We start from the raw sequence: 22932 nt of genomic DNA on the forward strand, positions 1-22932 counted from the left end.
TTAAAAGACAAACCTGTGAAATTAAGCAAAAGACAAGCTGATGAATGAGGAAAATGAGGAAAGAATTTACTCTACCTGCCAATGTGACAAATGTCACATTTCAGATCTCTGACACTACAGGGGGTTATTTAAAGAAAATCTTAGAAATGTGTTCTATGTGGTCTATTTAGTCTGTGTTATGCTCCCTAGGGCTGCACGATTATGGCCAAAATGATAATCACGATTATTTTGATCAATATTGAGATCAATTATCACGATTATTTGTTCATTTTAACCAAAACAAATTTTATAGGACACATAGGCTAACTGCTTTCACATCCATATTGTGCTATTCCTGCCAATACATCTATACTGTGCTACATTCCTCCTTTGTTGAAGGATACTATGAAGAAGTATGCCATTTCAGCTGTTGTGCGACCTCTTTCCACACATGCGTTTGCCGGTAACGATTCAGGCAACACAATTTTCTGTAAACGTTAACAGCACATGTTAAAATCCGGTGCCAATACTGCACCGGTGCCCAGTATCTACCGGATGAAATAGCAACACGGATTACGGTGCTACTAAAATGTCTCGCGTTCGCTCCAATGCTCCAAAACAGACGTTAGACGTTAGGTAACGTTAGCCTACCATATGCTACAGTAGTAACTGGATTAAACACGCGCTAAAATGCTGACAGCTAAACTGTGTAGTGTGACTGTATTTCACTGTTGAGGATTCCAACAGCGGGACATACAACAGTCTGCCAATAAAGCTATGAGCTAAAAGACTCAAACTAGCACTGGTCACTGCTGTTGTCTGAAAAAAAGATGGGACAACATGTTGTGTTTACTGGTAAACTGGTAAACCTTGTGATGACTTATGACCAACTGCTATCTGTTGTGGAATTTTCCTCACGTTTCTCGTCCTCTGTGACTGTCTAAAAAAAAGACATCTAAACTAAGCTGCACAGGGAACAACTCTGATTGGTTCATGGAGGCACATGATCAGACAGTGGTTTTCGGAGCTTTAAAAAAAAACTTACGGGAGTCGTTCTGTGAATGGAATGACACATTTTAAATATCGCCGATCAATGGAATTTGATCGTGGGAAGCCAAAATCGTGATCATGATTAAAATTTGATTAATTGTGCAGCCCTAATTTCCCCCATAATTTCCTTAAGGGGAATAGGTCTAGGTTCTTATGGGTTAAATCTGATGTCTTCCTTATCAAAACAACCATTGTTAGTATTTGTTTTCTTATGTTTTGCTGATTCCTCTTCAGACTGAGTGAATGTAACCTGTCAAAGAGAAGCTGTGAAGCTCTGTCCTTAGTTCTCAGCTCCCAGTCCTCTAGTCTGAGAGAGCTGGACCTGAGTAACAACGAGCTGCAGGATTCAGGAGTGAAGCAGCTGTCGGCTGGACTGAAGAGTCCACACTGCACACTGGAAACTCTCAGGTTAGTGTTCAGTTATTTGAAAATCATGACCCTCTGAGCTGTTATTTTCTTAATATATTTGTTATTAAATGTACTGACTAAAGGCCAACCTTTCAGAGAGAAGATGTGAAGCTCTGTCCTCAGTTCTCAGCGCCCAGTCCTCTAGTCCTCTAGTAGCTCAGGAGCGTGTTAACAGTGTATTGTCTTGGTTCATGGTATTTTGCAAGCCATCTTTGGTTCAATGATTACAAAAATTACAAATTACAAACAGTAGTGCTCTATATCTTTCATTTATTTTCTTAATAGACACACTAACTGAATGACTCTGCCTAAACAAACCTTTCATAGTAAGACACATAACCCCACCCCCAGGTAATCAATCCATTGTGAACGGATGTGTCAGCAGCATGAAGTCACTGTGGAGTTGCAATGGTTTCAAGCACCTAATAGTTGCAACACGGCATGAAAACTTGACTTGGATATACAGTTAGGTTCATATGTATATGCACTGTACAATGACACCATCTGTTATTTTGGAAATACATTTTAAATGAACTAATGATTATGTGCTGAAAGTGCAATTTCAGAGTATTCACAGCTATGTTGAATGGACTATGCAGAAATTATGGTTGGATCTCATATTTTAGGAGACCAAAGCATTTGGTCAACAGGCTTTGCATCTGTTTATATGGGAATCAGATCTGCCTGAACCAACACTACACTCCATTAGTGTTGGTGACAGTCATTTTAAACTGTGGACGGATGTATATGACTAACATGAAACAAATTTTTAGAGTTCTGACGTGTGTGTGTGTGTGTGTGTGTGTGTGTGTGTGTGTGTGTGTGTGTGTGTGTGTGTGTGTGTGTGTGTGTGTGTGTTTGTGTGTGTGTGTGTGTGTGTGTGTGTGTGTGTGTGTGTGTGTGTGTGAGTCTGTCAGGCTGTCTGGTCTCAGAGGAAGGCTCTACTTCTCTGGCCTCAGCTCTGAGCTCCAACCCCTCCCATCTGAGAGTGCTGGACCTGAGCTACAATCATCCAGGAGACTCAGGAGTGAAGCTGCTGTCAGCTGGACTTAAGGATCCAAACTGGAGACTGGACTCTCTCAGGTATGGACAGACAACAGCAGCTCTCCCACTGTTTCTCTGTCACTAACTGATGAACTCTTGTTCTTGTTTAATGGAGGATCTGAGTGAAGGTGTATGAAGTTAATTCTGACTTTGTTTCTTCCTGCAGGACGGACCATGGTGGACTGCAGTGGTTGAGACCTGGTCTGAGGAAGTGTGAGTGTGTTTAAAGTTTGATTCATGAGAACTCAGCTGCATGTTACACTATATTTTTACATTTTCTTGACTGAAGTATGATGATGAATTTCTCCAGAGTTTCAGTCAGGATTTTCTGTCAGTGTGGCTGAAAAGATGTTAGAATTCAATCAACAAATTTAAAATCCACAAACGCAACAAACTGAGCAAAGTGATCCAACAGAAATAATGCATATATTTCATTAACAGTCTAGCCAACAGAAAGCTTTTTTTGACTGTCACTAAACTGGAGGAAGTTTAATGAACTGTATTTGCTGATTCTTGGTATGAACATTAGCTTCGGTACATCGGTGAGAATGCATTTGTGTTAGGTTGAAGGCACAGCAATGCACAGGGCACTTATTCACTTCAGACTAAATCTGTGAACCTGAGGCTCTGCAAACAGAAATGGGAGCATAAAGTTTAGGGCATATAAATACAATCCAACAATAAGTATGCTTCACATTCTTAGGATACAATTATACATATTCATAACTGAACAAATGAACTAAGTTACTCAAAATACCTTAATATCAAAGTATTATACATTTATAAATGCTGCCATCATAAACCAAAACACATCCACTAATATTTTAACACAATAGGAAGCCGTTATGGCAGTGACAATATTCTACATAGAGGCTTAATTAATTAAATTTATTTCCATTGCCTATACAGCCCTGTAACATTGGTAAACACTAGGAGTGTGACGGAGACACCCACCGCTCACGAGACGTGAACTTCTACTGAATATTCTACATAGAGGCTTACATTGGTAAACACCACCCTCTAGTGGAGAAAATCTAATTTAAATTGACACGTCTACACAGCTGTAAATCTGTAAATCACCATCAGATTCCATTAGATTATTTCAGTAATTGTCAGTAAAGTTGTTAATAAATCATCAGATGATATCCTGCAGCTGTATTATTTCTTGTTCTCTCCATCAGATGTCTGTGAACTGCAACTGGACACAACACAGTAAATGGAAAACTTAAACTGTCTGACAACAACAGGAAAGTGACACATGTGGAGGAGGATCAGTCATATCCTGATCATCCAGACAGATTTGATTTCTGGCCTCAACTCCTGTGTAGAGATGGTCTGACTGGTCGCTGTTACTGGGAGGTCGAGAGGAGAGGAGTGGTTTATATATCATTGAGTTACAGAGGAATTGGAAGGAGAGGAGACAGTAAAGACTGTGTGTTTGCAGGGAATCATCAGTCCTGGAGTCTGAGGTGCTATGATGGTGGTTACTCTGTTTGGCACAATAACAGCTATACAGCCCTCACTTCCTCCTCTGTCTCTAACAGAGTAGCAGTGTATGTGGACTGTCCTGCTGGCTCTCTGTCCTTCTACACAGTCTCCTCTGACTCACTGATCCACCTCCACACCTTCAACACCACATTCACTCAGCCTCTTTATCCTGGGTTTATGCTCTGGTCACCTGATTCCTCAGTGTCTCTGTGTCCTCTGCAGGACTGAGAGTCTCTCCTGTGGACAGAAACACTGACTGAAGATCAGCTGCTGAAATCAACGTTTGTTCACCATCACACACACTACTGACCAAACATGAATAATTTGTGCCAAAAAATCACATGTCAATTTAAATATTCGGAGCCCATCTATCTCTTTGTTCCTTTTCACACGAATCCGAAACATTCACTTGTTGAGTCTTCCACAACTGACAACTGTTTAGGTTACTGCAGATTTTGGATGCCGATTTAAAAACATGCCAACCAATAAAATGACTTTAGTTTAATGCAATCAATAGATTCTCTCAGACGTCAATCTCTGTTCATACTGTCACACAACAATGTGGGTATTGATCCATTAGATCTTGCAGCATAGTGTCCTCTTTGACAGACAAAATAAAGATTAAAGAAAATTAACCTCATTGATGGTTCTGCTGATCGTTGGTTGTTATGGTAGAAAATTACAATAAAACATGTTAAACACTATAACAAATATGTTCATAAATCTGTTTTAAGTTAACTGATAAAAATAAATAACCTAAATTTTCTATGTATTAACTAGTTGTTTGAGTTTTGTGATTGTGTTTTTTGACCATCAAAAGAGTAGATGTTTTATTCTATGTATATTAAAAACGACTGCCTGCTGAAATAGGACTTTACCCGCCGTCGTGGCAAGCACCAAACCTTCTTTATTTCACCAAATCCACTCGTCTGTGTAAACATACTTGCCAATAAAAACAATTCAGATTCATTTTTAACGTATGTAATGTGTTATGGGGACTCCCCTACAGGTTGTCTCATTGGAAGTTACAGCCCGGCGAGCTGTAGTTCCAATGAGACAACTTGTAGGGGACCAAAGGGAAAAAGTTACATAGTGTTGCTTTAAAGGACAGAATAAGTGACAATTCCATAAACAAAATTAAATTAGCAGGCAATAGGGTAAAAAGACAATAAAAATATTATTCAAAAGACAGCACATATAAGCAAGTCAATAAAAATGTGTCTCTGTGATAATTTACTTTCCTCCATCTCTTATTAATCAATGTCTGTGATGTCTGTCCCTCACTACCATCTATGTTCTGTAAAGTGTTCTTCTAAACAAAAGAGCAAATTAACATTCAGAAACTTCATGGGAGAAAAGAGGAGACCACACATCTTTTTATAAACCTCCATAGAAAATGAAAGACTTAAATTCTGGTTTCTATCTCTGGGGAAACTCTGAAACATTTAGTGTGTTTGCGAAGCAAAACCAAAACTACTGTCTCCAAACTTACAGAGTAAAACCTGGTTTTATATTACACTGACATGACAAATAAATGTGATACCATAACCATATTGTTATAATGTTGCATTATTTTCAGCCCATTCTCCCAGGTACATCCACTATGCAGTTAAAGAAATGATTTAAACAAGGGAATCACTTTTTAGAATAGTTGATTCCTCCAGTAGATGCTGACTCTCCGTCTGCCTCCTCCTCCTTCAGGCCGCTTCCTCCTGACAGCGGCATCATGGGAGATTCCACCTCCTCCCTGGTTAACGAGGCCGAGGGTGATGATGCCCCCCATCATGGGATGTCTGAGGAGCAGCCAAAGCACCTCCCTCGGCAGATCCACAAATCCAGCAGGCACAGAGAGCACAGGTACAGGACAAAACAAGCTGTCATCCCAACAATGAACGGGAAACCGTTGCAGGGGAGTCCAAAACCCAGTTTAGCTTACAGTGATGGTCCGGAGAACAAGTTTAGGATGAGATGTTTAAGGGTTTCCCAGAGGAAATAGTTAGTGGAGCTGTTATATATATATATATATATATATATATGTGTGTATATATATATGTATATATATATATATGTGTATGTATGTATATATAGATACATACATACATATATATATAGATACATAATATATATATATATATATATATATATATATATATATACTTTAGATATATATATATATATATATATATTTTTTAAAATTTTTATTTAACCTTTATTTATTCAGGTTCACGGAGAGGCAGCCTCTCTTTTGCAAGAACGCCCCTGATCACATTCACACAGTTCCACATTCATACCTGGAAGCTGCCCAGTACAACCACAGTCTGATCTGCTGGCCACTGAGTAGCTCCACTGGAGCGGTTGAGGTTAAGGGCCTTGCTCAAGGGGCACCTCAGTGGTGGTAACGAGGGAGGGACAAAGCTTTCACTTTCCCCACCCAGATTTTTATCCTGTCGGTCTGGGGATTGAACCGGCGACCTCCCGGTCACAAGCTCGCTTCTCTAACCTTTAGGCCACCACTGCCCTAAATTTGCCCTAAATTTGCCCTAAATGCTATATATATATATATATATATATATATATATATATATATATATCTCTCTAAAGTAGCATTTCAATCTGAGATAAATTAAGATATATTTTAATACACATTTGTATATTGTTTGGTATTTGAGTTGGGTTTGAAAAGGGGGAAAAGTAAAAGGAACCGCCTGTTGAATTAGATGCTCTATAAAACACAGGATTTATAAAACTATAAAAGGACAAAAGAGGAAAAACAACTTGATGAGTGTCTGACTAATTATAGTGAACTAAAGTAGCATTTCAAAGATAAAATAGGAAAATGTAAATATAGGATACTTAGCTGACAGGTGGATTCTGAAATAAACCTGAAAGAAAAAGGGAACAAGTGAGTAAGAAGTGAAAGAGTATTTTATTTTATTTTATTATTGCATATGATGTGGGGGTGCACTGGAATATCTGTTGTCATTCTGTGTTCAATGTTATTCTAAGAATAATACAAACTCATGAAAACCTTCTAACTAAGACGGCCGAATACATGTTTGTTTCGTACCTTTTGAAACGTTCCCATTGAGTCTGTGTATCCTCTTTCACCTTTGCTGCCTGATTCCCAGAGAAAGAAATCCGCTGCTCGGTGTGAGTAACGTTACAGCCAGCTACCAAACACACAGGCGGAAGTGTGGAGTCTTTCTAATGACGATATTTTTCACAGTCTGGTACTTTAACAGTTTTACAAACAAACTGAGGGTGTCTTGGTTTGCAAAATTATCTTTTAAATTGACAAACATCATATGTGTAATTCATGGCTCAATTCAAATGGGATTAAAATAATTATTGGTCTCTCCCCATTCACTACAGAACATATGTTATCTGAAATAAGGTCCCATGATGGTCCAGAGGAAGGGAGAGGGACTTCACCTCCTTTAGAGCTCAACAGTGACCGACGGCTCTGGTTCCAGAAGTGATTTTGTTTCCCCGTTCAATAATTTTATTGAAGGGTGAAGCATGGGCCAAGGAAGAACCCATTACATTTTGGAGAGGACCCGAATAACGGGGTGGATACAAACATTCTGTTACTTCCAATAACATTGCGAGATGAGAGAGCATTTGTGCTGCATTCATGTGGTGTCAGAGCAACCCAAAACAAAATGTGTTCCCAACTTGAGGGGAAGTCATGTGAACTTCCCCTCAAGTGGGTTAACATCGTGAAATAGATCATGGCTTGGCAGAGGTCTGAGCTCTCGAGTGTCCTTCTGCTTTAATCGTGTTAGTGGGCGCCCCAGATGGAAAGAGGGAACTGAGAATAAAAACTCCATTTTGATCTCAGAAGGAAACATTAAAGCAACAGAGAGACGTCTGTAAACTGTAGCACGGCTTCTAACCTTTTTGTTACATTACATGTCATTGTTGTTCTTTAACAAAATGTAATTAAGTTGTAGTGGGGCATCATTACACCAAGCCTTAATAATAATAAAGTTCAGTCATACGGGGGGTTAAAGAACAGAACTAACTGCAGACAGGCGGCCCAGCAATGTTGATTAATAAGTAAATTAATCTAATTGGCAGTTTCATATATCAATGTTTCCTGTTTATTTAAAATAAAAACAAATATCTGTATATATATATATATATATATATATATATATATATATATATATATATATATATATATATATATATATATATATATATATATATATATATATATATATGGGGTCCTTGAGGGGGGGCTCTGGGGTACCCAGAATAAAGGGGAATGATTAATTTAAACTATAACTATCCATAAGTAAGACAATGACCGTGCTATTATGCTTATGGGTTTCATACACGTTCTGTAATTAAACATCTAAAAGCAAAAATCCTATCAGTAAGTGGTCTAATCTGAGTCAGTTTAAGGGTCCTTCATGTGAAAAAAGTTTTGGGAAATACCTCCAGTGGTCACAGTGAGTAACTCCACCTCCTCCAGCTGATTTCTGCAGCTTCTCTGATTTATTCTCTTAAATCATCCAAATGTCAGGATCAAAGATGGCCGCCACAAAAAGTGACATCCAGCCACTGACATATATAAAATGGACCAGTAGACCCCGTTGCTCTGGACGGAGACCATTGAAGGCTATTAGAAGCACTTTTCCGGTGATGGCCAGCTTTACTGAGCAGCCTCCAACTGAGAGAGACAATGTAAATGTGACGTGAGCAGCGTGTCTGAAAGTTGTAAGTGTTCTGGTAGCTGTGCCAAGAGAAATCTCAATCATTCCCAATCTTACAGAGACGGAGAGCGTAGGTATATGTAAGGAGATAACATAGACACAGGCTAATTACTGATCACTAACATGCTAGTTAACATTAGTAATTAAACCTAAACAGCTAACGTAAGTCGAAACAGCCTGCGAAGCTTCTCCTGTACTATACGGTAATTCCTCTACTGTGCGACAGTAAGTCACTTGGTTATGACACAATCGTTAGCCTATTTTTCCAAAAACGTCTGCTAGGGAGCCATAACGTGAGGTACAAGGTAATGGAGCCTTTTATACATTGTCGTGTTTCTTTAGAAATAAACAATGGACAAATAGAGTCTTTAAACGCTTCAGATGTAAAGTTATTCACAGTCAAGTGACATAAAAAAAAAATGGCGGTCAGCGGAATGCTAACAGGAGGTGATGGCCAGGTAGCAACAAAATGGCGCCATAGATGGCTCGAGTTCTGAAGCGAAGCTTACCCCTTGCATCCAGCTCTGATTTCCATGAAGCAGTAGAATCCTCCAAACAGCTCCATGAGGCCATCTAGTGGACTGATAGAAGTAGAGCAGCTGATGGCAACTTCCTCTGCTCGGATTTGTTCTCACCACTTACCAATGAGAACCAGCAGCATCTTCTCTGTCCAATAACAAACCACTATTGATCCATGTGATGATCAGTTTTCTGTGTTAAGTGAATGAAATGTTATAAAGTGATGAGAAAAGGCCCTCAGTAGTTCCCCGAAGTTCAGTCATGTTTTCTAACTGCTTCTTTAGTCTGAGCAACAGTCCAACAAGCCAAATTCAGATTCAACTGACACTAATATGACACAGAGAGAAGCAGCCAATCAGAGGACCAGCTACTGATATTTGGCTTTTTTCCAGGAGAAATTATGTGAGGGATGAATGAGTGTTGATGTGCTGATGAATGATTGGACTGCTGCTCTCAGTGTTCCCTCTCCAGATGAAGGTGTGGACTCTGCTATGAGTCAGTGTGAGGACAGAGAGGAGGGAGCCCCTCCCTCTAAAGCCACTCTGTGTGGGGAACATGACAGCCAGACTGAAGCTCAGAGGTGAGAGGACCATCTCTAACTGTCCACCAATCAGATCACTCCACCATCATTATTCACACTCAAAGCTCTGTGTGTTGTGTTTCAGCCCAGAGAAGCAGCACGGACCTGGACCTGGTCCTGGACCCAGCTGTGTGTCCATGAAGAGTGATCGGTCTATGGATTATCCTCTAGTCTTCAAAGATGGACGCCACTCTGATGATCAAAGGTGAAGATTTCAAAGTGATGATGAAAACAAAATGATGTGTTTATATTTATTGTGAGATCTCCCGGGTTTTAGTTGTTTTTAAAAAGTCTTTTAATGGACGGTGACGGCATGTGTCCTGTCAGCTCACTTTAACTCAGTCTCAGTTTCAGAGTTTACAACAAATAGTCAAATGTAAAATTACAGTTTATTCATGTTGTTTATTTGTTGTGTACACCTGTCTTCTACAATATATATTATATTTTACCTTAACTGCCCTATTTTTTCTTTTGATTTTATTTTTATACATATTTGTTTGAGCATAACTGGAGAGAGCCTGAGAACTTTTATAATGTATTGCCAACAACCGCTTCACTGTCATCGTTGTGCATTTGACAATAAATAACTTTAAACCTAAATATAGGAAAAGGACTCAGTTGAAACTCGCTGTTGATTAGATGCAACTTTATTGTCATAGCACAGAGTACCGGGTACTGAAACAACAAAATGTCATAAAGCTTCTAACCAGAAGTGCAAAAATCTATCAAAGGACATTTTTTTATTAATTTTAAACAAATATTTGAGTGAGTACGTTAGTTGTAAGTTGTGTTCACTCACACGTCTATAATTTCAGTAATTAAATGCATTTTTTAATTAGATATAAAAGTCTTTGATTCAGAGAGAATTTCCCTAAATATGTGAGCTTTAATGACCTCTTTCCATCAGGATCCATCAGAGACCAGACTGTACTGAAGATGAACCCAGCTGTGTGTCCATGAAGAGTGACCGGTCTATGGATTATCCTCCAGTCTTCAAAGATAGACGCCACTCTGTTGATCAAAGGTGAGGATTTCAGTGTGGCGGTTTGGCTCAGTGGGTAGAGCAGGTGCACATAAACAGAGAGGTTTATGCCTTGATGTAGAGGTCCAGGGTTTGAGTCTGACCTGTGACAATTTCTTGTATGTCTTCCCCTTTCTCTCCCCTTTTCACCTAGCTGTCCTGTCCATTAAAGGTGGAAAATCAAAACAAATCTGATAATCAGCAGTTAATAAACGTTTACCACTACAGGGTAGGGCTTTGACTCCAACTCGTTATTCAAATATCATTCGAATATTTAAAAAAAATAATGATATTCGAACAAATATTAGGCAGCCCCAAATATTCGAACCTGTTATGGGCATTAGTTTTTGTAAATGTGTTTGCTTGTAAACGTTGTTTTCAGTTCAGATTTCAAGGCCTTTTCACGCATTTCAAAATGTAACTACACGTCGTGGCGACGCACGTCTCGGCCGTGGCTCGGTAGCGTTGCATTCCCCTAATTCCACAAGAAAGCTGGCTTGCCCAGGGCCAGGCCAGCTCAGCGGCATCTTTCTCCCGCGTGCGTCCGCTTCGTATCTCCTACCTACACTGGGCCCGCACCCTGTCCCTTCTCCCCTTTCTACCTGCCTGCTCTGTGCTGCTGGACATGAGGAGAGAGCACAGAGGGGAGGGCGGGGCTGCTCCTCAGTCACTCAACAGAAGAGAAAGGTGACTGTTTCGCGGCCACAGGAGAGAAATACATTGGGCGCCCTCGCTGGACAATACTGGCGACTTTTTTTTACAGAAAGTCGCTGTTCTTTCTACAGAAAGTTGCCAGATTTGTCGCTAGTCGCTTTGTGAAAAAAAAGTCGCTACAGCAGGGCTCTAGAGTGTGACCAATTTGGTAGCAAATGCAACCAAAATTAGTAAGGGTGCAACTAAGATTTTTCCTAGGTCGCACCGGTGCACCTATCGCATCCGCTGCCTCCACCGAACGAAGCAATGTCGTTTATATGGATATGTTTAAATGTTGTGTTACATGACCCAGTCCTTCCGTAAAGCAGTGCCTGTGTTTGGATCTCTCCTCCGCAGCCCCCGCCCATTCACTCACATGGCTCACCTGCATCATGGAAAGAAGCTTAGCGACGCCGCCCAAACTGCTGACATTTGTCTACAGTTTTAATTGTTAGTAACACAGCTGTTTATTGTTAAGTGTGAGAGGGAAACCTGTATTCGTACCAGTGTTTCTGCTGGTAACTTTTGTTACTGCTGAAAAACACAGAAGTTATTGAATGCAACTAACTTGAGTTCGTTGAGTAATAGTGTGAGACGGAGCCTGCTGGACCTGGCGAGATGTGACCCATGGCCACATTATCATAGTTCATAAAAATGCAGCGCAGTGACGATACAGACATTTCATAGCCTACACAAGACGTGTGTAATGCCTCTGACCAGCCAAAGCGATTCGACCCATGCTGGACCCATTCATAATGAGTGAGCCGCCACGCTTCAGTCCACCGCACTCCCTCTCTCCCTCTGTCTCCCTATGTCTTTCAGTCTGTTTTTTTTTGTGTTTAATCTAGGGTCTGACATTTAATTTTTTTTTTTACACTGAAGGCATTTAATGGTCAAAATAGTATTCATAAATATTTGAATATATTCAAATACTAATATATTAATAAACAAACGAACTTCGAATATGATTTTTGGGCAAAAGTCAAAGCCCTACTACAGGGAGTCCTCTGATTCACTGTTAACATCCAAATATCACTTCATGGACCTTTACCTTGTGTTTGTCTCTGTGTGGACAGACATAATGTGAGCTAATTCTTCCTGATTCCTCCACAGAGTGGACCAGGAGAGCTCAGAGGTTCCCAGTGGTCAGTCTGCCCAGCAGCATCAAACACACCTGGACTCCATATTTATGGTCTGTACATGTACAACAACTACTTTTACATCTATTCTGTTCACAATCATCTCCATGCTACACTTTTTAGACCAGTGGATTGTCAGTCTGTCCAACATGGATCTGATGTTTGCATCCATGATTTCAGTTTGATTTGTCATTCATATAATCTTCTGTTCCAGCTGCTGGAGGACGACATCGTCACTTTTGTGAAGAATGAGCTGAAGAAGATCCAGAAGGTTCTGAGTCCAGATTACCCAGAATGCTTAGAGAGTCAGAGGGAGGATGAGGAGGTGTTGGACGGTGAGGATGAAGAGCAGAGGAGGAGCAGCAGAGAGGCATTTCTGAAGATCACACTGCACTTCCTGAGGAGAATGAAGCAGGAGGAGCTGGCTGACCGTCTGCAGACCAGTAAGAGGATTTCTCTAAAGATTTAACATGCTGGATGAATGGGACATTTACTAATGTCTCAAGAGATGGATCCAAATATATTCATATACTCATTCTCTGAGAAATGTTGAAATATGTTCTTTGACTTATTGATCTTTGTTGTGTGTTCATTCAGGAAGTCAGTGCTGCAGGTGGTAGGCGTTAACTCAAATCTAAGCTGCAGAAGAAGTTCCAGTGTGTGTTTGAGGGGATTTCTAAAGCAGGAAACCCAACCATTCTGAATCAGATGTTCACAGAGATCTACATCATAGAGGGAGGGACTGCAGAGGTCAATGCTGAACATGAGGTCAGACAGATTGAAACAGCATCCAGGAAACCAGACAGACCAGAAACAACAATCGGACGAGAGGACCTCTTTTAAAACCCCACCTGGAAAAGATGAACCAATCAGAACAGTGATGACAAAGGGAGTGGCTGGCATCGGGAAAAGAGTCTTAACACAGAAGTTCACTCTAGACTGGGCTGAAGGCAAAGCCAACCAGGACATCCAGTTCACTTTTCTATTCACTTTCAGAGAGCTGAATGGGCTGAAAGATAAAAAGTACAGCTTGGTGGAACTTGTTGATCGCTTCTTTAGTGAAACCAAAGAAGCAGGAATCTGCAGGTTTGAAGAGGCCGTGTTCATCTTTGACGGTCTGGATGAGTGTCGACTTCCTCTAGACTTCCACAACACTGAGATTCTGACTGATGTTAAAGAGTCCACCTCAGTGGATGTGCTGCTGACAAACCTCATCAGGGGAAACTGCTTCCCCTCTGCTCGCCTCTGGATAACCACACGACCTGCAGCAGCCAATCAGATCCCTCCTGAGTGTGTTGATGTGGTGACAGAGGTCAGAGGGTTCACTGACCCACAGAAGGATGAGTACTTCAGGAAGAGATTCAGAGATGAGGAGCAGACCAACAGAATCATCTCCCACATCGAAACATCACAAAGCCTCCACATCATGTGCCACATCCCAGTCTTCTGCTGGATCACTGCTGCAGTTCTGGAGGACGTGTTAAAGACCACAGAGGGAGAAGAGCTGCCCAAGACCCTGACTAAGATGTACATCCACTTCCTGGTGGTTCAGTCCAAGATGAAGAACATCAAGTATGATGGAGGAGCTGAGATGGATCCACACTGGAGTCCAGAGAGCAGAAAGATGATGGAGTCTCTGGGAAAACTGACTTTTGAGCAGCTGCAGAAAGGCAACCTGATCTTCTATGAATCAGACCTGACAGAGAGTGGCATCGATATCAGGGCAGCCTCAGTGTACTCAGGAGTGTTCACACAGATCTTTATAGAGGAGAGAGGACTGTACCAGGACAAGGTGTTCTGCTTCGTCCATCTGAGTGTTCAGGAGATTCTGGCTGCTCTTCATGTCCATCTGACATTCACCAACTCTGGAGTCAACCTGCTGACAGAAGAACAAACAACATACCATCGGAGGTTTCAACTTAGAAAATCACATTTCTACCAGAGTGCTGTGGACAAGGCCTTACAGAGTCCAAATTGACACCTCGAACTTGTTCTTCCGCTTCCTCCTGGGTCTTTCACTGCAGACCAATCAGAGTCTCCTACGAGGTTTGATGACACAGACTGGAAGTAGCTCAGAGACCAATCAGAAAACAGTTGAGTACATCAAGAATAAGGTCAGTAAGAATCTGTCTGCAGAGAGAAGCATCAATCGGTTCCACTGTCTGAATGAACCGAATGATCGTTCTCTAGTGGAGGAGATCCAACGGTTCCTGAGTTCAGGAAGTCTCTCCACAGATAAACTGTCTCCTGCTCAGCGGTCAGCTCTGGTCTTCATCTTACTGTCATCAGAGAAAGATCTGGACGTGTTTGACCTGAAGAAATACTCCAGAGTGGATGTAAGCTGTCAGAGAGAAGCTGTGAAGTTCTGTCCTTAGTTCTCAGCTCCCAGTCCTCTAGTCTGAGAGAGCTGGACCTGAGTAACAACGAGCTGCAGGATTCAGGAGTGAAGCAGCTGTTGGCTAGACTTCAGAGTCCACACTGCAGACTGGAAACTCTCATGTTAGTGTTCAGTTATTCTGAGATGTGATTTTCTGTGTATGTTAATTATTTAGTGGACTGACTAAACAAGATTAAAAGAGTGAATTAGGTTTAGAAGTCCTCTAGTCTGAGAGAATAGAATAGAATAGAATACACTTTATTGTCCCCGAGGGGAAATTTGTCTTGGACACAGTGCCACATCCGTTGCTTCACAACACAGACAATATGTAACATAAAAACATTCTCAAGTTAAATACAGTAAAATAAAGTAAAATAAAATCAACATAAAAGTGAGATCAGCACAGCGTCCTGAGACACAAGGACACAAAAGCACAAAAGACAAAAGGACACACATGACAGCACAGAAAGCACAACATCCTGAGAATTAACTGTAATAATTAAAGTGCAAAGTGCAAAAATGGCTGGGGTATTTACTGCACCCCTGCTCTGCTGGTCTAAGATTTACTATTGGAGTTCAGCAGCTTGACAGAAGTTGGAATAAATGATAACTTTAGTCTGTTTGTTTTACATCTTGGCACCGGAATCTTCTGCCTGATGGCAGAAGTTCATATTCAGGGAAGAGAGGATGTAGTGAGTCTACGGTGATTCTTTCAGCTTGTTTTCTGACTGCTTGCTCATACAGGCTCTGTATGGGCTTGTACTCTTTCCTCCCTATTATCCTCATAGCTGCCTTGTGTGCGCTAACCAGCCTGCTTTTAGCTGCACTGTTAAGTTGCCAAACCATGCTGTAATTCCATATCTAATAATGCTCTCCAGAATCGCCCGGTAGAACATGAGCATGATCTGGCTGCTTACTCCATACAGTCTCAGTCGGCCTTAAAAGTATAATATCTGCTGCAATTTATTACACAGATGGTCAATGTGTGTTTTCCAGTAGAGAAGATTGTCTATGTGGACACCTAAGTATTTGTAAGACACTACCTGGATAATTTTCAGATTTTTATGACAACCGGCTCATGGTCAATCACTTGCCTTGGGTCAAGGATCATCTCCTGTGTTTTTGTGACATTTAAGATAAGATGATTGGTGTCACACCACTTAATAAATGTGTCTATCTCATCATGGTACACAGACAGATTTATGTCCTTCTGAAGAAGGCTCAAAATTGCAGTATCATCTGCAAATTTTATAATATAGTTATTTGGGTGTACTGTCCTACAGTCATTGGTATACAGTATAAAAGTATGGGTCATACCACAGAACCTTGTGGGACCCCCATATTGCTATGTTTAACCTCTGACAGCGTACCATTAACTTTCACCTGTTGTGTCCTATTAATCAAAAAGAATAAAACCATTTAATCAGGGCAGGGTTGACATGCATATTATTCAATTTCTTTAAAAGCAGATAAGGTTGCACAGTATTAAATGCTGAACTGAAATCAACAAATAATATTCTAGAATAGGCTTTTGTATCCTCAAGGTGTTTAGAAGTAAGATGCGAAATGCAGAGAATGGCATCTTCAGTACGCGCGTTCATGTTTATAGGCAAATTGCTACGTGTCCAACACCGGCTCAACCTCTGCCTTAAGCTGGGACACACACAATTTTCTCCAAGGCATTTCATTACAATAGGGGTCAATGCTATGGGAGCGAAAGTCATTATTCACTGAGGCAGCGGGTTTTTAGGGACAGGTTTTACAATGTATTTCTTCCATAAAGCTGGAACAGTGTGCGTGTCCAGAGACCGTTGGAATATGGGACACCATGCTGGTGTTAATTCCTCTTCACAGTTTTTAAGCAGAAAAGCTGGTAGTCCATCTGGGCCTGTTGACTTATTGGTGCACACCTTTTTAAAGAGGCGCTTGAACGCTGCCTGGATCCACTTCCAACCAGCGTGGTGTGTAATCATTATCAGGCATAGATTGCCACACACTGTTCAGCTCCTGAGAGAAATTTTCTGACTCGAACCTCATGGAAAAAGTCATTCAGCTCATTTGCCCTTTGTAATTCATCTACTGCGATAATTGTTTGTTTTGAAGGGTTCATGTTAGTGACCGATTTCATAGTAGCCCACAGTTTTTTAGTATTTGATGATTGTATACTGTTTTCCATGGTTTGCCTATGTTGTTCTCTTGTATTTCTGAGGAGCTGTTTGAGCTCTTTTTGAACAACTAACAGTGCTGCCTTATCTTTGTTTCTAAAGGCTTGCTTTTTCCGATTTATGCAGTTTTTAATCTCTTTTGTAATGTAAGTTTTATTGTTGGGGTAAACAGTAACATTTTTCTTCTCTACCACATTGTCAGAGCAGAATTTTATATAATCAGTTATTGTTTCAGTAGCATCATCAAGCTCTAATGCATGAAATATAGACCAGTCTGTACACATAAAACACCCCTTTAAAGTCTCAACGGAGTCGTCTGTCCACACATTAACAGTCTTATGTTCTGGTTTATTTGATTTAAAAACAGATTTATAAGAAGGGATTAGGTGTATGGTATTGTGGTCTGAGTTAGAGAGAGGAGGTTTTGGCTTTGCAGAATATGCATTCTTAATATTTCCATAGCATTTATCTAAAATCCTATTATTTTGGGTATGGCATCTTACATATTGTTCAAAGCCTGGTAAAACAGCCTCTGGCTTACAGTGGTTAAAATCACCTAAAAAGAAGATCGGAGCTCCGGGTGTGCGCTGCAGCTGTTCATGTGCGCACTCTGCTATGCATGTAGCAGCTTTACTTGCATTAGCGCTGGGAGGGACATAAACAGCAACTATAATAACACTGCCAAACTCCCTTGTGAGGTAGTGTGGTCTCAGGGATAGACAGAGTAGTTCTATATCCGGACTGCATGTGATTTCTCTTACTGTATACTGTCTGCACCATTTGTCACTCACGTAAATGCACAAGCCTCCTCCGCTCCTCTTGCCGGACGTTTCTGAGGAGCGGTCGGCTCGCACAAGTGAGCAACCGTCCAGATTAAGCAGAGAATCAGGGACTCGTTGGTGAAGCCAGGTCTAGGTAAACACAAGTAGGTTTTATTCCCGGAATTCAAAACAGTTTCTGTGGTTGAGTCGGAGTTCATCCATTTTAGGCATCAACGACCGCGCGTTGCTCAGGATTATTGATGGTAGTGGTGGTTTACTTGCTCGCCGGCGCAGACGCTCTCTGACGCCTCCTCGCCTTCGCCGCGGCCGTGTGGCTCGGATGACAGCCGGCAGATGATCCAGGGGTGTAGATTGGAATGATCGGAGAAACAACAGCGTATTTCTGGAGTATATACGTCGTAGTCCATATTCCCACTGTGTTGCGGGGCATGGAACTAAGAGATCACTAATGATCATCAGAGCCAGCAGCAGACCAGCGAAGTGTAGGCTTAGTGCCATTGTTCGAGGCTATTGTTTGCCCGCAATAGCTGGCAGATGAGTTGTCTCCGTTTACAATGCCGTCACAAGCATACGTTTGTATTGCTAACAAACAACCAAAGCGCATTTGTGAGAGAAAAAGAAACACTTAGAACGAAAACACTTAACAGAAAACAAACAAAAGCAACAGTAGCACGAGCCCGGTGGTCGCTGTAGGCTGCGCTCCGGAAGCAGAACTCAACAGAGAGCTGACTCAGGAGCTTGTCAACATTGTAATGTCTTGGTTCACAGCACATAAACTTGACTTGGATATACAGTTAGGTCCAAATGTATTTGGACAATGACAACATTTTGTTATTTTGGCTCTGGACTTGAAATCAAACAATGATTATGTGCTTACAGTGCAGAGGTTACGTCTCTCACCCCTAAGGACCCATTAAGATTCTAGTCATTCAAACTTTCTAATGCTTCAGTGTGACATTTTTTGATGGATCTAAAAAAGATTTTCATGTCAAAGTTCAGAAGTAAAGTTATAATAAGTAAGTAAGTTATAATGTTGAGATATGTTGTAAAACAGCAAATTAAAAGAAAAATCTGTGAAACTAAGCAAAAGACAAGCTGATGAATGAAGAAATGAGGAAAAACATTACTCTACAGTGCCTTGCGAAAGTATTCCCGCCCTTGAACTTTTCGACCTTTTGCCACATTTCAGGCCTCAAACATAAAGATATAAAACTGTAATTTTTTGTGAAGAATCAACAGCAAGTGGGACACAATCATGAAGTGGAACGAAATTTATTGGATATTTCAAACCTTTTAAACAAATAAAAAACTGAAATATTGGGCGTGCAAAATTATCTAGCCCCCTTAAGTTAATACTTTGTAGCGCCACCTTTTGCTGCGATTACAGCTGTAAGTCGCTTGGGTATGTCTCTATCAGTTTTGCACATCGAGAGAGACATTTTTTGCCCATTCCTCCTTGCAAAACAGCTCGAGCTCAGTGAGGTTGGATGGAGAGCGTTTATGAACAGCAGTTTTCAGTTCTTTCCACAGATTCTCGATTGGATTCAGGTCTGGACTTTGACTTGGCCATTCTAACACCTGGATATGTTTATTTGTGAACCATTCCATTGTAGATTTTGCTTTATGTTTTGGATCATTGTCTTGTTGGAAGACAAATCTCCGTCCCAGTCTCAGGTCTTTTGCAGACTCCATCAGGTTTTCTTCCAGAATGGTCCTGTATTTGGCTCCATCCATCTTCCCGTCAATTTTAACCATCTTCCCTGTCCCTGCTGAAGAAAAGCAGGCCCAAACCATGATGCTGCCACCACCATGTTTGACAGTGGGGATGGTGTGTTCAGGGTGATGAGCTGTGTTGCTTTTACGCCAAACATAACGTTTTGCATTGTTGCCAAAAAGTTCGATTTTGGTTTCATCTGACCACAGCACCTTCTTCCACATGTTTGGTGTGTCTCCCAGGTGGCTTTTGGCAAACTTTAAACGACACTTTTTATGGATATCTTTAAGAAATGGCTTTCTTCTTGCCACTCTTCCATAAAGGCCAGATTTGTGCAGTATACGACTGATTGTTGTCCTATGGACAGAGTCTCCCACCTCAGCTGTAGATCTCTGCAGTTCATCCAGAGTGATCATGGGCCTCTTGGCGGCATCTCTGATCAGTCTTCTCATTGTATGAGCTGAAAGTTTAGAGGGACGGCCGGGTCTTCGAGATTTGTAGTGGTCTGATACTCCTTCCATTTCAATATTATCGCTTGCACAGTGCTCCTTGGGATGTTTAAAGCTTGGGAAATCTTTTTGTATCCAAATCCAGCTTTAAACTTCTCCACAACAGTATCTCGGACCTGCCTGGTGTGTTCCTTGTTCTTCATGATGCTCTCTGCGCTTTACACGGACCTCTGAGACTATCACAGAGCAGGTGCATTTATATGGAGACTTGATTACACACAGCTGGATTCTATTTATCATCATTAGTCATTTAGGTCAACATTGGATCATTCAGAGATCCTCACTGAACTTCTGGAGAGAGTTTGCTGCACTGAAAGTAAAAGGGGGGCTGAATAATTTTTAATAATTTTTTTCCATAAAAAGTGTCGTTTAAAGTTTGCCAAAAGCCACCTGGGAGACACACCAAACATGTGGAAGAAGGTGCTGTGGTCAGATGAAACCAAAATCGAACTTTTGGCAACAATGCAAAACGTTATGTTTGGCGTAAAGCAACACAGCTCATCACCCTGAACACACCATCCCCACTGTCAAACATGGTGGTGGCAGCATCATGGTTTGGGCCTGCTTTTCTTCAGCAGGGACAGGGAAGATGGTTAAAATTGACGGGAAGATGGATGGAGCCAAATACAGGACCATTCTGGAAGAAAACCTGATGGAGTCTGCAAAGACCTGAGACTGGACGGAGATTTTCTTCCTACAATACGTACACCAAAAACAATGATCCAAAACATAAAGCAAAATCTACAATGGAATGGTTCACAAATAAACATATCCAGGTGTTAGAATGGCCAAGTCAAAGTCCAGACCTGAATCCAACCGAGAATCTGTGGAAAGAACTGAAAACTGCTGTTCACAAACGCTCTCCATCCAACCTCACTGAGCTCGAGCTGTTTTGCAAGGAGGAATGGGCAAAAATGTCAGTCTCGATGTGCAAAACTGATAGAGACATACCCCAAGCGACTTACAGCTGTAATCGTAGCAAAAGGTGGCGCTTACAAAGTATTAACTTAAGGGGCTAGATAATTTTGCACGCCCAATATTTCAGTTTTTTATTTGTTAAAAAAGTTTGAAATAGCCGATGAATTTCGTTCCACTTCATAATTGGGACCCACTTGTTGTTGATTCTTCACAAAAAATTACAGTTTTATATCTTTATGTTTGAGGCCTGAAATGTGGCAAAGGTCGAAACGTTCAAGGGGCCGAATACTTTCGCAAGGCACTGTAAACGCCCAATGTGACATATATGATCCCATATATGATCCCTGACCACTACAGGGGTTATTTAAAAGAAAATCTCAGAAATGTGTTCTATGTGTTTAGTCCGGTGTTATGCCCCCCATAATTTTCATTTAAGTGGGAATAGGTCTGGTTTCTTATGGGTTAAATCTGATGTCTTCCTTATATACAGACATTGTTTGTAATTGTGTTCTTATGTATTGCTGATTCCTCTTTAGGCTGAGTGGCTGTAAGCTGTCAGAGAGAAGCTGTGAAGATCTGTCCTCAGTTCTCAGCTCCCAGTCCTCTAGTCTGAAAGAGCTGGACCTGAGTAACAACAACCTGCAGGATTCAGGAGTGAAGCAGCTGTCGGCTGGACTAAAGAGTCCATACTGCAGACTGGAAACTCTCAGGTTAGTGTTCAGTTATTTAAAAAACATGACCCTCTGAGCTGTTATTTTCTTTATATATATGTTATTAAATAGACTGATTACAGGCCAACCTTTCAGAGAGAAGATGTGAAGCTTTGTCATCAGTTCTTAGTTCCAAGTCCTCTAGTCCTCTAGTGACTCAGGAGCGTGTCAACAGTATATTGTCTTGGTTCACGGTATTTTGCCAAACATCTTTGGTTCAATGAAGACAGAATCAGCAGTGCTCTATATCGTTCATTTATTTTCTTAAGGCGATATGCTACAGGTGAATAGGGTACAATTTTAAAATAACAGCTATCACCATGAAACTTCCTAAATTGATTACTTACACAAGTATATAAAAAAATGTATTACAAGTTTTTGAAATTTTTATGTTTAATTATGCAAATTAGGCATTATCTCATTAAATATGCGCAATTTGCATATATTTTCGGTAGATAGATCTGAACATAAGATAAAGCCAGGTGCAAAATTCCTTTTTCATTTAGTTTACACACAAGATGAAAACAAAATTACAGAGGGATTTCAGGATATCTGCTTTCATTACCTAGGAAATAAAAATATACTGTCCATAGCCTTAAAAAAATTATTTTCGCTTCTTTGTTTTATTAAAATGTGACATATATCAGGCTAGGAATGATTTATTAACAAATCCCTCTGTAAATATCTTTAGAATAATGCTAAGTGTATAACTGGAAAGTTTGGTGTACATAGGTGATACATAGCCTGAGATGTTTATACTGGAGAATGACAAAAAACTCATTTTGAGAAAATGGCATTTTAAGATTTAAATAGGGGAATTTTATACATTTCTATTGGAAATAATTGCTCAAAAACAGAATAAATGCTCAGGCCCTTAGTAATAATAATATAGAATATTTCAAGCTCATGAAAACTGATTATTTAATAACATGGCAGGCATATAAGGCCTACAAGTGCAGTAAATCAATTAATTAACATTAGCGTATCGTGTACAAAGTTGCCGACAAAACCCACGCTAGACAGAAAAACTTGTATGGACACAGAACAAGACCAACAGTGGCTGTCACAGCTTTCTAAAGTCTAATTGTCCATTCCAGTACTATATGTAGGTCCCT

At 40.7% G+C, this 22932-nt stretch overlaps 2 protein-coding genes across 2 annotated transcripts in view; both read left to right on the forward strand.

The window, feature by feature from the left end:
• LOC120573937 (NACHT, LRR and PYD domains-containing protein 12-like) overlaps positions 1 to 4604 on the forward strand; it is an 86732-nt gene extending 82128 nt beyond the window's left edge. The window contains 4 exon segments of the mRNA XM_039823851.1: positions 1264 to 1437; positions 2347 to 2520; positions 2648 to 2694; positions 3663 to 4604. Coding sequence (XP_039679785.1) covers positions 1264 to 1437; positions 2347 to 2520; positions 2648 to 2694; positions 3663 to 3697 — 430 coding nt within the window. The 3' untranslated portion in view covers positions 3698 to 4604.
• A 1146-nt stretch (positions 4605 to 5750) lies between these two features.
• LOC120573938 (NLR family CARD domain-containing protein 3-like) overlaps positions 5751 to 22932 on the forward strand; it is a 91434-nt gene continuing 74252 nt past the window's right edge. The window contains exons 1-3 of the mRNA XM_039823853.1: positions 5751 to 5826; positions 9667 to 9789; positions 9875 to 9994. Coding sequence (XP_039679787.1) covers positions 5759 to 5826; positions 9667 to 9789; positions 9875 to 9994 — 311 coding nt within the window. The 5' untranslated portion in view covers positions 5751 to 5758. The remainder of the gene's footprint in view (positions 5827 to 9666; positions 9790 to 9874; positions 9995 to 22932) is intronic.

This window comes from Perca fluviatilis, chromosome 15 (assembly GCF_010015445.1).
Source record: "Perca fluviatilis chromosome 15, GENO_Pfluv_1.0, whole genome shotgun sequence".
NCBI classification, from domain to species: domain Eukaryota; kingdom Metazoa; phylum Chordata; class Actinopteri; order Perciformes; family Percidae; genus Perca; species Perca fluviatilis.